Source organism: Melitaea cinxia, chromosome 30 (assembly GCF_905220565.1).
Source record: "Melitaea cinxia chromosome 30, ilMelCinx1.1, whole genome shotgun sequence".
Classification (NCBI taxonomy): domain Eukaryota; kingdom Metazoa; phylum Arthropoda; class Insecta; order Lepidoptera; family Nymphalidae; genus Melitaea; species Melitaea cinxia.
In genome coordinates this window covers 5,531,020-5,548,407 of record NC_059423.1, presented here as the reverse complement: position 1 = coordinate 5,548,407, position 17,388 = coordinate 5,531,020, and the positions used below count along the sequence as shown (strand labels likewise).

General features: G+C 33.8%; 1 protein-coding gene across 1 annotated transcript; it reads right to left on the bottom strand.

Annotated features, from left to right (window-relative positions):
• Positions 1–1,973: 1,973 nt before the first annotated feature.
• Positions 1,974–16,306, bottom strand: LOC123668119 (transmembrane protein 145-like). The gene is made up of 15 exons (XM_045601912.1): positions 16,214–16,306; positions 14,832–14,981; positions 11,444–11,580; positions 11,037–11,352; positions 10,391–10,591; positions 9,475–9,559; positions 8,601–8,822; positions 7,078–7,250; positions 6,349–6,480; positions 5,269–5,356; positions 4,663–4,736; positions 4,215–4,289; positions 3,746–3,837; positions 2,533–2,993; positions 1,974–2,131 (listed from the first exon to the last, which is right to left on the bottom strand). The coding sequence occupies exons 1-15, from the start codon at positions 16,304–16,306 to the stop codon at positions 1,974–1,976; spliced, it is 2,457 nt and encodes an 818-aa protein (XP_045457868.1).
• Positions 16,307–17,388: the final 1,082 nt, after the last annotated feature.

The window sequence follows — 17,388 nt, the reverse complement described above, 5'->3', positions numbered from 1 at the left end:
GTATATTTGTTGTTATATACGAAGACGTAAATAAATTGCTTCTAAAAAATTTTCTTTATTTTTCTTTATCCTTTTTTTCATTAATAGTTAATAAAAGTTAAAAATAAAAAAAATATCTGAAAAGCCTACGAGATTTTTTTTCATCGATATAATACTGTGAATGTATTCTATCTCATTCTCTAATATACATTTATGTGTTTGTTTTTTTATCGTCACGCATTTTCGTTTCAACGAGTTTCAAATCCAAATTTTTATTTTTGCCACATAGAAACATGCTCGATTTGTATAGGTATCGACATAGTTATTGAGCGCTCGGGTCAGAGTAGATCGCGAACAGGAAATAATTTTGTTTAGTACAGAAATAAAAATAAATAGAATGCAAATCATTTTGCAATTATTATTAAAAACTAATGGTAACCCAGGGGTCGAAAATCGGCCGTAATTAAAAATTTAAATTAAAGAAAACCAATGAATTATTAAAATAAAGAACCTTTTTTTAAATTTTTTAATTTGACTACAGACCGACAACAAAATATGCTTGTATGTGTGTCAAAATGTTTTTATTTTTTGTATTTATTTAATATATTTTTATGCATTATTAAAAAAAAATAGAATTGTGCACTCCTCTATATAAACTATAAATGTACAAAATTTCATACTCCGTCCGCGCAATTTTCCTAAAAAGGGGTACAAAGTTTTTGCTTCACGTATCAAGATAAAAGATATATCCATAAAATGTTGCAGTAAAGTAGAAGGTCAGCGCTCAACATCATGTCGATAACCATAGATATTTGTTGTTTCGTTGCTTGATGTTTGCGTTCTCTACTCCGTTAAGTCTTAAGCGATTTTTCGTAACAAGAAAAACTAATTTTGTCGAAAAACATTTATTTGACTAGAAAATATCACTCAAAATTATTGCTTACAATCGAAAATTGAGTTAAAAATTACACTAAAAACTATACTCAAGTTAAAATAAAAAAATAATATCAAATTCCCAACTCCTTTGCCACCTATGACGTCTACAACGTCACCATCGCGAGTTTTAAAATGATATAATTACGGTAAGCAGTGTCGTAGTGTGGTGGAGCCGGGGGCAATGGCCCCGGGCGACACACGAAAGGATGGCAAAATCACCAAATCGGCAAAACTATCAATTGACAAAAAAATCCAAATCGCGTCCTCAATATAACACACATAAAGAAATACAGTAAAATTGAGAAGTGAGAACCTTCTTTATTGAAGTCGATTGGTGAACATAATGATATGTATACATTTATGAATTTTTTAAATTTGATTATTTGATTTAGACTTAAAATTATTATTGCAGTCCAAAAACATTAAACAATTCAATAAAATCAATTAAAAATTATTATTTTTTTAATTTATTTTATTGAATTTTTTAAATTAATTGTTAAGTGTAATATTATTTGTATACAAAAATCTGTAGATAGATGTAGAATTTGTGATCAACTTAACTAATACATTGGGTTCACTGTAATGTTAGATTTAAGTTTTTTATGCAATAAATTAAAAAAATTGAGTAATAAAAATTAAATGAATTGGTAGGGGCGGTAAATTTTTAGTGGGACCCGCGCGGCAAAAAAGCACGCTACGTCACTGGCGGTAAGTCCCGTAGAATCAAAAGTGCTCATAGACCGTGAAGGTATAAACACTTATATAAAAATACTATTAACACTAGTAAGAATAACTATAAATAAGTTTTTCCCTATATTAACTCAGAGTATCTCAGAATTCCTAATGAATCAACAAGGTCGCTTACATGTTGCCGAACGTTTGGAGTAGAGGAAAGGTAAGAGTGGGAGGGAGTACAGAAAACGTTACAGGGTGTTATGTAGGGGCTTCCATACATTCCTCTAAATCAAAAATTCTAAAATCTTCAGCGTTACGTAATATTTGAGTAAATTTTATATGTGATCGAATTAGCGGATGATTGCTAGTTCTTAATAAACAAATTATCCCCTAGTAGGCACAGTGAAGATGTCGGTGGGTGTTCGGACGTAGCTTTTCTCTCTGTCTTCGTGTATCGTGCTAATGTCTCCTGAAATTGACTGGAGGCTGCGTAGAGATGGTCGTTTACCGTTTGATTGAACTGGTGGGCTCGCTGGAGTATCTAAAATGACAATTATTTATTTAAGGTACATACTTATTTTAAGAATAAATTATTTAATAAAAAAAATGCAGTGACTGTGAGTGTATGTTTAAGATATTTATTATATTATATGTAAAGGTAGCATAATTATGTAGGTACATAATGTCTACATTAAGTGATAATATTATTAATGAATAATATTATTTCCAATCACAAGTTGGTGCGATGATCACAACAATTGTTAAATGCATTTGTTGTTGCGGGTACGTAACGTACATTTCAAAATTTGTAAGTATATGTCATACACGTTTGTTTTGGCTTTTGTTATGTATTATGTAAAAGGATTGTGGGTAAGGTTGATTAAAATTGTTACTTAGATTCACAATAAATAATAACAAATCTTGTAGTTAAATTAATTTCACCTTCTGTCAAACTCGTCGACGCTTTCAAGTGCATAGCAACAACACTCGGCCCTTTAGCCAACGACCATACCGGAACATCCCTTTTTATAGGCTCCAAAATATTTCTCTTAGACCTTAAGACTAATGGCAGATCGACTTTATCATTTTCTCCCGATTTTGGTAGATTATCATTATCTGGCAACACTGATTGGTTTGACATTGACATTGACACTTCATTATCCCGCGTCTTTTGCTCGATTTTTGACATTTGACTATCAATTGTGAAAACTTTGTCGATTGCAGGGTTTATGTCGTCGGAGGAGTTTGTTTCCGTACTCGCTTGTGGTACAAGACCGTTATTATACTTATTTGATTCTATTTTCTTTATGCCATTTAGTTTTGGCGTATCGTTTCCCAAAGGTACTGGTGGTGCAGTTGCCATGTATTGGCTGTACATGTTACCTATCAATTCTTCTGTTCTTCTGGACAAAAAAAAATCGTCACATTTAACAATCTTAAGTATTTAAAATCATCGTTCAAAATGTGCTATATTATCAGTTCAGTATCAGTGTAAGAATAAATTAAATTAATAACTAATTAAATAATGTATAATACAGCAGTTAAATGGATCACCCTACCATGTCCCTGTGAGCAGAGCTTGATAACGTTACCTCACTGATACCTTTGACTGAGGTAGATCGCTGCAGGAAATATCCTGACCTAATGATCCTAACCTAACCTAACCGCTTTTCTATACGCTGTTCTATACCCAAAGGTTGTCCGGAAGAAATCGCTCTTTTAGCGATAAGACCGCCTTTGTACATCTTCCTCTAATTATACTACTTTTGTTTGTATCTTTTAATGGTGTGCAATAAAGATTATTATTATTATTATTATTATTATCCTGCTCAAAATTTGGAGCAGGCCGACTGTGGATGTACCTCGACCTTACAGAACATCACAGCTAAATAATATTACCCCCAAGCAATGATGTGTTCCTGTGGTGCGTATGGTGACTAGAGGCACTAGGGCGTGGCATTAAATTATATCAGTAAAACCATCTTTATTTTGTGACGTCAGAGGTAGCGTTATCGGTATCGTCACCAAGCTATGTCTGAGAGTACGTTAACTGTCACTCAAACTACCATAACCAATCTTGCAGCTTAGCAAACCAATCGTAATTATCATTTTAAAATGTTCAGAATGAGATTACATTTAAGATATTTAAGCCTACCTCGTTAGCGGTATAATAACAGTTTGAGCAGCCCCCTCAGTGGGATGATAGGCGGTTGGACCAAATCTGTCTAAACCTGAACTGTGAGTAACCTGTAACAAAAAATAGGCAACTGGGTATAGCGGTTCTAAGTACAAGCCGATTATGATACAAAGTACATGGGTGACCGAGATCTACTCAAGCATATATACAAAAGATTGTAAGAGGAAATAAAAATAATCGCTAGGAATGATCAAGTACATGCATATGGCGACAGAAAGGAATGGAATAAGTAGGAAGAGGTCTATTTCGAAATGGGCCTCAAGAATACAATTGTTGACTTTGTTACAATTAAGGCTTGTTCTCGTTCTTTAGACTTCCTTCTTTAGATCTCGACAGCACCGATCGATTTCCTTCATGTATTCTTTATTCTATTTACATAGGTGAAGTCTTCATTTTATTTACATGGTGAAGGTGAAGAAATACATACCTCCATAACTCCGATTTGAGTAGTCCGAACATGGTAGGGGAAGTTTTTGTTCGCGAATACTGGCAGTGTTAACAGCTGAAAAAAAGTATTTTGTTTATAGTAACTTCGATTTTTACACGTATACCTATTATTTAATGGCATTTACTTGGAACGCTAAAGTAAAATTAATAATTAAAATCATTAGTTAATATTTTTCAAGATTAAAGTTTTTGTTCGAACTCTCAACCATTGCTTATTTGCAACTAGGCGACCTGGTGGACTTGCTACCAACATAAAAAAGAAGAATCCAATTTGGTGCAGTCGTTCGCAAGTACGCGCGTACATACATTTTGGCGAATCATTTTTATTTCGTCGTATTTTCGTCGTTTCGGTCGAGAAAATATACATTGGCGTTGAGAGTTCCATTTACCATGTAATTATGGGATACAAATAGACGAACTCAACTTACCAAAAACATAACATGTCCACAGAAAGTGATGAACAGCAGAACAGCAGTGACGACGCTCTCACGTACCCATTTATCTAAAAAAAAAAACAAATACCATTCGTCTGTAATTGCTTTTCAACAATCCATGTATTATTTATTGCACTTGTTAGGAATTTTCTGTCGGTTGGCTCTAGATTTTGGTCAAAATATTTCCCGCCGTTAGAGATTGTTAGAAAGAACAGGAAATTTTCAACAAAGTGTGAGTTCATATACTAATCGACAAGGATTTTGACCGTTTATCTTCAACGTTACTTGAAAGTTTTATAGAGAGATATTTAATGAGCACTTTTATCTTTTACTTATTTTTTTTTTGTACTAAAAAAAACTATTTCCTGTTCTCGACCCTGCAAGATACACAAAGAAATCTCTACTCTATCACCGAGCGCTTAATATCCGTGCCCACTTTTTGGCAAGCGGTCACCGTAGCCTAAGCACGCGTGCAACACCAGAACCCTACCCCCGACCCTCCCCAGGAACTCTCCACCTTACTTTACCACAGGAACACAACACTACTACTTACTACTACTTACTAGTACTTAGTATTTTCATCTATAATCTTTTACTTACCTATATAGGAATTTGCTGTTAATATAAACAACGGTCCTGCGTAGAACCATAATGTGCCGCAAATAAAAAACGGACAGTAGAACATATTCTGAAAAAATATAAATATTACTATCAAATGTACAAAGAAAAAACAGTGCGTCCGTACAAAGGACACATGTCAGAAGTGAAACTTCTTTGGCAAACTATTTTTTAAGTCTCGTTTATACTTGTACAAATTTAAAGCTTTACATTTCCGTTCCAGCGCCATCTAGTTAGTTTGCAATGTAATACTATCGATATTAGTGGGTCTTCCTGAGACAGGCCCGAGGGTCTGTCAGGGGGTCTATCGATATTAATGTAACAACCTTTAACTCGCTAGGTGGCTCTGTTGTTCGACAAAAACGTTGCGCATCTTCGTGGCGCTAATATTATTATTAGTGCATTTCATCCGTAAAAAAATTTCCCTCATGCGCCTAAAGAATTTTCACTTAAAAAAAACGATGCATGCAAACAAAAACTTAATTATTTGAAAATATTTGTTTTCACTTCAAACTATGGCGTCTCACAGTCATTATGTTGGTTTCTTTTTTTAACATCGCCTCATTAAGAAAAGGTTATCAAGACGAATCAAACGATATCTTAATTACATAAATCCATCAGCGGTTTGAAAAATATGAGGTAAGAAAGAATATTACATGCATACATGTGCGTATTCACATTGGGGCAAGGTGGGTCATTTGCCCCACCCTGACTCGAAGCTAATAAATACTATTTATTAAGGAAATTTTAGGTAGATTTAGCCAAAACTTCCGCAAGCTATTATTGAAGTAGGTAATGTAGATAGTAAAGGTGATAAGTTGCAGTAAATAAAAAGCATTTTTACTTTCTGCTTTTTTTTTAATTTCTGGGTACGCCCATGCATACAAACAAAATACGCGCAAAAAAAACTTAAGCAATTTTTTTTTATTAAAATTTATGTAAATGTTCTTATCGAAAATTAAATATTCTGCCAGCTGCCCTAAATTCGGATAATTCCGAATACTTTTATCATTGCAAATAATCGTGTATCAAAACTCTAAATGTAATCAAATGGGCACAAACCTTTTCTGGATATTTTTTAACGGTGAAAAACGTAGCATATGCAAAGGCACACCAAGCGGCCACACGGAGGACTATAAGCCCGTACCCGGCCGGACTTTCGTACAGATACAAAACCTCTCCTGGATCGAATGCCTGAAGTAAAATAATAAATATGATTAATATACAAGTCGACAACTTAATGCCCGCGTTTAAGGTAGCATCCAGCTGATATAGATACATATTTTTTTTTAATCAATCTACCTACACCCAAATAATACATATATAAATAAACACATATATGTTAAATAAAAAAAAAATCCGCCCTGCTGAACTAGAACTTGGGGAGGCCTATGTCCAGCAGTGGACTTCAATTGGCTGAACTGACTGACGGACTGATGTTAAATACATTTCCTGGTGTGTCTCTGGAGAGCACATTAAGCTGTTAGTTCCGATGTTATCATTCACACCCAATCGTAACTCGTAGTAGGGATTATATCCACCAACTCGCAGAGGTGCAGCGTGGTGGATTAAGCTCAGAGTCTTCTCCTACACGGAGAATGAGGCCAATGTCCAAAAGTGTTGTGTGTTACAGGTGGAAACAAAACATATTTATTTATTTATTCGGAACATTCATATTTTCATTACGCAATTTATTGCTCCTTGTCAATTTAAACGACTAGGGAAGGACCTCAACCTTACAGAAGATCACAGATGATTACTGCTTTAAAGTAGTACATAATATAAAAGTACCTTCGCCTGGTAAATGAACAGCACAATATAAGTCAGCACATAACAGCACATGAAGATTGTCAGCTTCACAGTGAAAGCCACCTTCAATCGGCCACGTGTTATAGTGTATCCTTTCGCCATCAATATTAAGAGCAATAGGAATGTAGTTTCCGATATTCCACACAGTAACTGACCTGAAAATAATTATTTAGATATCCTTATCAGAAGAATTGTTAAATATAAGATTTGCAACATTATTTCCTCTATAAGAGGTCAAAATACCAAAAATAAAGTTCAATGAAACATTATTTAAGGCATGTCGGTCACTACGGCTGACAAACAAAATAATGCTTATTTTTAACCGAGTTCAAAACAGGAGGAGGTTCCCAATTCGACTGTTTTTTTTCATAACTGGGTGAACCAATATAGATGATTCTTTTTTTAATCAAAATCTGGTGTTTGTCACGCAGTTCCATTTAAATTTAATTGAGATCTGACGATTACTATGTGCTGTGTGGCTACGGCACTAAAGAATTTAGCCACCTCCTCTCTTCCCGTGGGTGTCGTAAGAGGCGACTAAGGGATAACAAGGTTCCACCAACCACCCTGGAACTTAAGAAGCCGACCGATGGCGGGATAACCATCCAACTGCTGGCTTTGAAATACACAGGCCGAAGACGGGCAGCAGCGTCTTCGGTGCGACAAAGCCAGTACTGCGGTCACCAACCCGCCTGCCCAGCGTGTTGACTATGGGCAAAACACATGAGTTCACGTTATTTTTGGCGTAAACTTGTGGAGGCCTATGTCCAGCAGTGGACTGTATAGGCTGTAATGATGATTACTATTTGAGTAATCTCTAATAATGCGTATTTAATTGATAAGTACCTGGGCGACCGAGCTTAGCTTGATATGCTTAGTAAATCGTGTTTTTTGGAAATCATATTTAAATACGAATTACATATTTATAAAATATGAATAATATTTTTCAATTTTACTGACAATAATAAAAAAAAAGAAACTGGTTATTTAAATAAAAATAACGAGTGCAATTAGAAAAAATAATAATAATAATCGTGCTGGATACATGGCGATTTGAACCGTGGTCTTCTCAATCGTTTCCGACCGGCCGATTTCCCACCTGAGCTATTACAACTTTATCGACAATTGCGATTTACCTTCGTTTTCTAACGATATTGTAGCCATTTATTCATTGCCCAAAACAGGGATAAAAGGACATTTTCTAAAAATAAATCTTAGCTAAATGGATTTATCGCCCTCGAAACCTCCTATATACTAAATTTCATGTAAATCGTAGGAGCCGTTTCCGAGATTCAAATTATATATATAAGAATTGCTCGTTTAATAGTATTAGATTATTTTTCGACTACCTAAGTTATACTACTTGTTGATGTAGTTGAAGTCGTATATATTTCGTTTGCGTCGTATATATTTCGTTTGCGAGCAAACACAATCATAAAGTGATAGGTGTGTAGTTTTCGCTCGTTGCCCAATGTTGACGACGATAAATAAATAAATAAACTTACCTGTGACCTTAGCAGTAGGGCTGCCTATACCATTATGCGCGTACCGGATATACGCAAGAGCTTGAAGTACAACCCCTGCGTGTTGCGCCGTCAGTGAAGCTAGGAATAGTTTATAAGTGGCGTGCAATAAGTGCCGACATCGTAATTCAACGCTGCACATCACTACTGCGATCATTACTATCACGTACGCAAATGTGTACGCGAGAAGGATTGGAAGAACGTCTGAAAAATGTAGACAGTAAAAATCAAAAATCTATAAAACTATGTAATTAAATACAAAAAACTCTACTTGAAAAACCTGTTCCTGTGATTAAGGTGACCAGAGCTACTGGGGAAATTGGGGTTAGGGTCGGAAAAGCGCTTGCGAAGCTTTTCTAGTGTTGCAGAAGTCTATAAGCTACCGTAATCGCTTGCAATCAGGTGAATCGTACGCTTGTTTGCCGACCTAGTTAAATTTAAAAAGAAAGTACTTAAACAGCTGTTGTGGTGCGAGCAGTCGTCTAAAATACCAACGGTTGTGGGTTCGATTCCCCTCGGGATGGATATTAGTACAAATATATGTTTGGCGCAAACTTGGGGAGGCCTATGTCCAGCTGTGGACTGCAATAGGCTGAGCTGACTGATATCTTTCCGGTTTGGATGTATGTCCTTGTGGGTCTCCTACATTTCCTCGGAGAGCACATTAAGCCGGCAGTCCCGGTTGTTATCATAAATATCTGATAGCGATCGTTACTTAAAGTATTAAATATATCCGCCTAACCATAGTGGAACAACATGTTGGATTAAGCTCCAGTCATTCTCCTACATGGCGAAAGAGGCTTATGTCCAACAGTGGGATGTTACAAACTGAATGCATATACGTAAAAGTACTTACAAAATTCATCAGCTGAGAAGTGTTCGTGCCAGAAATCACCGCTAGGTCCGTTGGTCATTAGGAATTTGTAACGGACGTCCAATCCCTGAGAACATAATCTATGTTACAATAAGTTTGAAAAAAAAAACGAAAAAAAAAATGAAACGAAAAGATACAGCAAGAGAATTACAACAGTAGGTACTAATTTTTTAAACGTTTTTTTTTTTTTTTACATATTGTCACTGCTTTGTTTGCGTCTGTAAGTAGTTTGTCATTTCAAATGCTCAATAGAGAAATAACCCAATGAACTATCCTGGTCGTACGTTCATATTCTGGCTAACACTACTGTGTTTTGAAACACTAACGTAAAACTTATTTGATATAACAGTAGCTTGGCGATGAAAAAATTTAACGTAGCATACAGCAGGAATTTCTTGCTCGAATTCTGGAGCAAACCGACTGGGGACCTCGACCTTACAGAAGATCACAACTAAATAATACTGCTTTCAAGTAGCGTTGTGCTCCTGCGTCAGTAAGGTAAGTAGGGGAGCTTCTGAGAGTTGGAGGTAGGGACGGCAACGAGCTTGCGAGGCTTCTGGTGTTGCAGGGGTCTATAGGTTCCTTTGCATTTATTTGCAAAACTATTTAGAAGAAAAAAATCTTAAAAATATATCATCTTCTTTGTCCTAAGGTTGCCTAGAAGAGATTGCTTTTAATCAATAAGGCCGCCGTTTGTACATTTTTTTTTCTACAAATTATTGTTAATGTTGCTTGTTTATTTTATTTGTTTGGTGTACAATAAAGTGTAAAATAAATAATAAATAAAAAAATATGCTAAATATCAAATAAACTATAGTCTTGCTAAGGGACTATAAAACACAAAAAAGTATAATGAAACAATCAAATTTTTCAGCTTTATAATATGAGTATAGTATACCTTTGGGCTGTCACAATTGCTGATACCAATGAACCACCATCGTTCCCTCGCCGATCGGAAGCGTCTGGAGTTGTGACAGGACACGATGAACTTAACGGTGTTGGTGTTCGGGTTACCAGACTCCTTTTGATATGATTCCGAGTGCAATCGACGTCGACGGAATCGTTCATACAGCTCGAACGTTGAACGTTTTATTTTACGCTATAAAGATGTCTGCTTTAAAGAACTATTATACTTTATTCGAGTAGGCTTCAAAGGGACTTTTGAGACTTTTGGACTTAAAAGAAACTAATAGTAACTTATAAATAAATCGCATGCCAACTCTGAACGTCCCTCAGTAATACGAATTCCTGTACTAGGAGTCAGAAAAAAGATATAACGTAAACGCTTAGATTACAACAAAAGTCTGTACAGTATACACAAACATATATCATACGAAGAGATCGAAACTTTAAAGGCTAGTGACAGTGGGTGTGATCGCCCATACTAATAATAAATATATATATAAAGACAAGGCGCAGAGTTGTAACGTTTTGTATTTTTGTTGTGTTTTAGACCCCCACCACAAAATATCAATACTGGAAATCGTAGGGTGTGTAGCATTTACTATTATACGTACTTTTTAATAACCAAATAAAACACTTACACCGGTGTTGCTATAGTTATCAAACAATAATTCCACGTCCTTCAAATTTTCCATTCTTTTTGTATTGTTCTCTGGTTCTATATTCTCCCATAATTCGTCATCTGGCAACCCCGTTGTGGTAGAATTTATGTTTTCAGTAGGCAATAATTCGTACCAAGTGGTAGAATTTGAGTCCACAATGGTAGATTTAGGTTTTGATGTGGTAGTTTTTAAAAATTGATTGTAATACGAGGGATCGGCTGGTAAGTCGATTTTAGTTGAGTTCTTCGATTTTGATGGACTATTTGTTTTAGCTTTTGGTGTTGCTGATGTTGTACTGTAATGTCCATAAGTTAATATTTTGTTTAAATACATTAATAACTTTAAGTAACCTTTTGAAAAACAAATGAAAAAAGAAAATTGCAAACCTTTTTACTGCTGGCAACTCCTTATTTGCCTGAGTTAGTATACAGCCTGAGAACTCCGTATCTGGATACCAGTGAGATAGTTTTACTATTTGGTTCTGTCCACCTTTGTTTAGTACAGCTTCGCGTTGCTTGCAAGTCTGGAAACATATATTTTTTCATCATTTATTTTTTATTATTAACTAGTTGTCTTCCACCTTCCCCGTTAAATTGATTATGCAAAACAAAAATATTTTTTCAATTCGAACTATTAGTCATTAAGATTTGCGCGTTTAAATAAACAAACTCATCAGCTTTATAGTAATAGTGTCTCATTCTTCAGCCTATCGCAGTCTGCTGCTGGACATAGGCCGCCCAGGTTTGCGCCAAACATCCCGGCTTTCTGCAATTCTCATCCAGCTTCCACCTAGATAAATATCCTGATTCCACCTAGATAAATATCCTGATTCCACCTAGATATATTCCTGGATAGCTAAGATTGCTAGCCAGGAATAGTGGGGCTCCCGAGAACTGAGGGCCGAAATTCTAGTTGCGAACTCATTAGTTTATTGTTCATGGGTTATGGGTTCATAGGTTCATGGGAATATTAGTATAGATTACTAAATCTAAATAAGCATAAATCACGCAAATGCCACATAGAATGGAAAGGACACGACAAGAGATCGACCGGTGCGATCGAGATTAAAATCTCAACAGAATTGTGAAAACTTTAGTTGTAATGGTTATATTTTTACCATATACACACGGTGGTCTGTTCCTAAGGTAACTTAATGTCTGTATTTTAAGTACCAGTCTGTTGATAGAGACACATGCTACACTTCAGCCTGTAATATCCCACTGCTGCACGGCATATGCCTCTTTCTCTATGTAGGAGAAAGATCAGAGCTTAATCCACCACGCTGCACCAATGTATAAAATATACAGGGTGTGGCGTAAATAGTGGTCCACCGTTAAGGATTCGATAAACCAGGTAATTTACTATAACATATTACAATTTTATCCATTTTTACCCAAAGGTTCCGGAAATATTTTTATTTTTTATTTTTTTACGATATTTGTACCCCTTGTTACAAATTTGGTTGTAGTTTTAACAAATACCATTATTTTTTCATTTTGATTACTGGTAATTACTGCTGAACACTAGAGCTATCGTTAAATAACATGTTTTTAATGTAAATTTAAGGCTTTTGAAGAAAAAAATTGGTTTTACTCTACTTTAAACCCAAATTTTTAACATATCATGCTAATTCAAGAGCGATTTTTGTAAAAAAAATGTACTAAGCTGTCAGTGCCCATTCATTTAAAAATATGCCTACTAAATACCAATTTCAAAATGGTATCACAATAGCAGATCCTTTTGTTTAACAGAAAGATATCCAATTTTAATTGAAGAAAGGAAGATTTTCATTAAAATACATTTTAAAATTTAGTTGCGTTAATACTTATGATTTTTGTAAAAAAAAGAAACTACACTGTCAGTGCCTATTAATTTTAAAATATTCCTACTAAACACAGATTTTAAAACGATTTGCCATCCCATTAATAAAAAAAATTATGGCAATTTTAATTGAAAAAGACTTAAAATAAAAATAAAAAATTAGTACTGTTACAGAGTGATCTTGGCCTAACTTGTAAATTAGAACAAGGCATTAAAAAATAATTGTGTTTGCTCGCAAACGAAAAAAAACCGACTTCAATTACATCGACGAGTAATACAACGTAGATCGACGAAAAAATAGTCAAGTAACTACATGTTATCAAAGATTACTCAAAAAGTAGTTATCACATCTCAATAAAATTTATGTCTGACCACATGATAAACATTAGCTTTCGATTAAATTAAAAATTATCAAAATCGGTACACCCAGTAAAAAGTTATTGCGGATTTTCGAGAGTTTCCCTCGATTTCTCTGGGATCCCATCATCAGATCCTGGTTTCCTTATCAAGGTACTAAACTAGGGATATCCCCTTTCCAACAAAAAAAGAATAATCAAAATGGGTACAGTCAGTAGAAAGTTATGCGGTATAATACAACGTAGGTCGACGAAAAAAGCGTCAAGTAAAAACGCATTATTAGATATAGCTCGAAAAGTAGTTGTTAGATATCAAATAAATTTAAATGGGCGCAATTGGCACACACCACCTTTCGATTTAAAAAAAATTCTCGAAATCGGTCCACACAGTCAAAAGTTCTGATGTAACATACATTAAAAAAAAATACAGTCGAATTGAGAACCTCCTCCTTTTTTGGAAGTCGGTTAAAAACAAGTCATACTGTCATCGTTTATTATTATTCTTTGACATGATTACAAACACTGTATATTCGACGTTGCAGAGCATGTATAGCTGCGAATTGGGGCCATTTCGAGCATTTGGTGTAATTTTTACAGTGTTTGTAATCATGTCAAAGAATAATAATAAACGATGACAGTATGACTTGTTTTTTTTTAAATACCTTGTTCTAATTTACAAGTTAGGCCAAGATCACTCTGTAACAGTACTAATTTTTTATTTTTATTTTAAGTCTTTTTCAATTAAAATTGCCATAAATTTTTTTATTAATGGGATGGCAAATCGTTTTAAAATCTGTGTTTAGTAGGAATATTTTAAAATTAATAGGCACTGACAGTGTAGTTTCTTTTTTTTACAAAAATCATAAGTATTAACGCAACTAAATTTTAAAATGTATTTTAATGAAAATCTTCCTTTCTTCAATTAAAATTGGATATCTTTCTGTTAAACAAAAGGATCTGCTATTGTGATACCATTTTGAAATTGGTATTTAGTAGGCATATTTTTAAATGAATGGGCACTGACAGCTTAGTACATTTTTTTTACAAAAATCGCTCTTGAATTAGCATGATATGTTAAAAATTTGGGTTTAAAGTAGAGTAAAACCAATTTTTTTCTTCAAAAGCCTTAAATTTACATTAAAAACATGTTATTTAACGATAGCTCTAGTGTTCAGCAGTAATTACCAGTAATCAAAATGAAAAAATAATGGTATTTGTTAAAACTACAACCAAATTTGTAACAAGGGGTACAAATATCGTAAAAAAATAAAAAATAAAAATATTTCCGGAACCTTTGGGTAAAAATGGATAAAATTGTAATATGTTATAGTAAATTACCTGGTTTATCGAATCCTTAACGGTGGACCACTATTTACGCCACACCCTGTATATAGACACGTATTTATTTTTGTGCTGATATTGATATATTTTTTTTTAACTTTTCATATAAATAATGCGTATATTAATAAATACATATATTACACCCAGACCCCAGGGTGAAAATCAAACTAACGCTTGGAGTAGAAACTCACACACTCGGTCACTGAACACTGCGCTGATTGCCTAGTCATTTATACCTTAATTTAGACAAGCTCACCTTCGTACTGTGGTATACAGCCGGCCACTGGCTATCGTCATCGTAATATAGCAGTAAGTTTGGAGTGCCCATGTCCCTCTCAAACTCTATCAAATACTCGAATTGTCCTTCAAGTGATAAGAAACAGAATCTCGCGAGAAATGCCCAGTTCTAAAATAATAATTAATAAAATAAAATAATGCCTGTAACTTAACGGTTCCCAGTAGGAATGCACCTGTGTCTGGGGTCCACAAATACGCAAAGCATCCACACTACGTGGAACATGAGTGTGTAAATACAAATAAATATCTTTAATGCTCGTGTTGTAGGTATTTTATATCATTAGGTAACTGTCAACTGATACAGCTATTTTTCGGAAGTTGTACTTCTTTTGGCACGATAGGGAAAAATTATGAAAGTAAATCTTTAGGATGCGCGCGCATGCTTTCACGAAAAAAAACCGACACCCTAAAGTTAGCTAGCCAATGAAGAATAATATAATAATGATATATAGTATACGTGCGTACATATTTTTTTCTTTAAAAATTCTTGCAAATAAATTCCTACATATACAAATAAGTACATATGTAGGTATATTACACCCAGACTCGGGGAGGGAATGACCCCGGAAATGCCTAAGCAGAAAGTAAGGTAAAAAACGTCATCGACCTATACGAATCTATGTAAATTAGTTACTGTGAAAACCTCGCAAATATGTCATTGGTACAACGTAATAAATAATAACAAATATGATTAACATTCTAAAAACAATGATTCATCAACCTCAAAACAATGAAAAGTTAAGACAGAAACAGTCGTTTGTTTCTAATGTAGGAAATAACGCCTTTCAGAGATAATTCGTAACACTGTTAATTTTTTTTTGTCTGGTTTAGTATAATATAATATAATATAATATATATATATATATATATATATATATATATATATATATATATATATATATATATATATATATATATATATATATATATATATATATATATAAATTGTTAATTCATTATTTTTTAATTTTTTTAAATAATTAATTCATTTACTTTTTATTGACGTTATAGTTGTTTTCGCGCGTTATGGGAAAATGATGAAAGTAAATTTTTACGATGCGCGTGCACATTGTCACAATAAATCGACACCCCGAAGTTAGCTAGTCAAAGAAGAAGAAGTTAGCAAAGTGAAGTTAGCTAGCCAATGAGGTATAACTTCTTACGTGCGCACAGATCTTGGGGGTGATCTGTGTACGTGCGTATATAAATACACACACACTTCTTCTCATTAAAATTATGTGTAATTAATATGTATGTATGACATCCAGACGCGGTTCAGGAACCGATTCCAAAGCTTCTGAAGCAGAAATCAGAACAAATTAATCAAATTAAAATACTAACCTCTTTCGTATCTACCCTCCCCTCCACCCATTTCCCGCGCACCCCCACTACACTTGCCAGTAAACAAAGGATCTTTACCGTTGCTGGGACCATATTGACGTAACATTATATCGTTGGGCACTTGTGAATTAATGATACTGTAAAATTACAAAGAGTTATATCACTAATTTTATTATTTTATGTTATTTATTTTTTAGTAATTGGTAAATCTTTAGATTAAGACCCGTCGAATTATCTAAGCTCAAAATTAGAACGTTTATCGACATAATTTCGTTACAAAAAAAAACTAACCTATCTAACTTTAAAATGACGGGTCTTAATCTAAAGAATAGCCAAATAATTTATAAAATTTGTCTTCAGTTTCATTTTTAATTAAACCCTGAATAAGGTTTTTTCAATACGTTTATTCAAACCATATTCGTAAATGCTTTAACTGGTATTTTTATATAATTTAAAAATAATTTTTAGGTATTTTCCAATAATTAAAAATAAATGAACATTAAATCATGGTCGAATTCATATCCAAGCCACATATATAATAATTTTATCAAAAAGTAGTACTAATCATAGAATAAAAATGCTTCATCATTTTCACCATTCAAAATACTATAATATTATAAAGCTTTCAAAATTATAAACAAAGATTTGAGATTTAAGAATCACTTACCGTTTATTTAATATTTGTTTTTCATATTTTTTTTAAGATGGAAATTGAGTTAATAATTTACGTTACTTGCGTCCGCTTGTTTAGTGTTTGTTGTGATTTTAGTTTCCATAGTAACGCGTCGTATTAGCCGCGTTCAAACATTATCTTGCTTTACGACATTTATCGTTAGAGAAAATCCGAACTAATTATAATTATTTTAGAAATATTGCTAAATAATGAGGAGAGGGGAAAAATATGAGTTTAGAAAGGTCAACAAAGCATAGATAATCATAGATTAAACACATACAAAAATAATAATAATAAGAATACAATAAAAGTTTTAATAAACACTTTTTGTTACAAGAAATTGAATGAATCGAATGACTCTGCTCCCAGATACACCCGTGAGGTTTTTGAGGTACTTAAATCTCAAAAATACTATGTATATGTTAGGAGTAGTCAATAAATTAAAAAAAACCGTCCCCAGATTTTCCGTAAGAAGTAATTTAATTGGTATTTAAGTATGTAC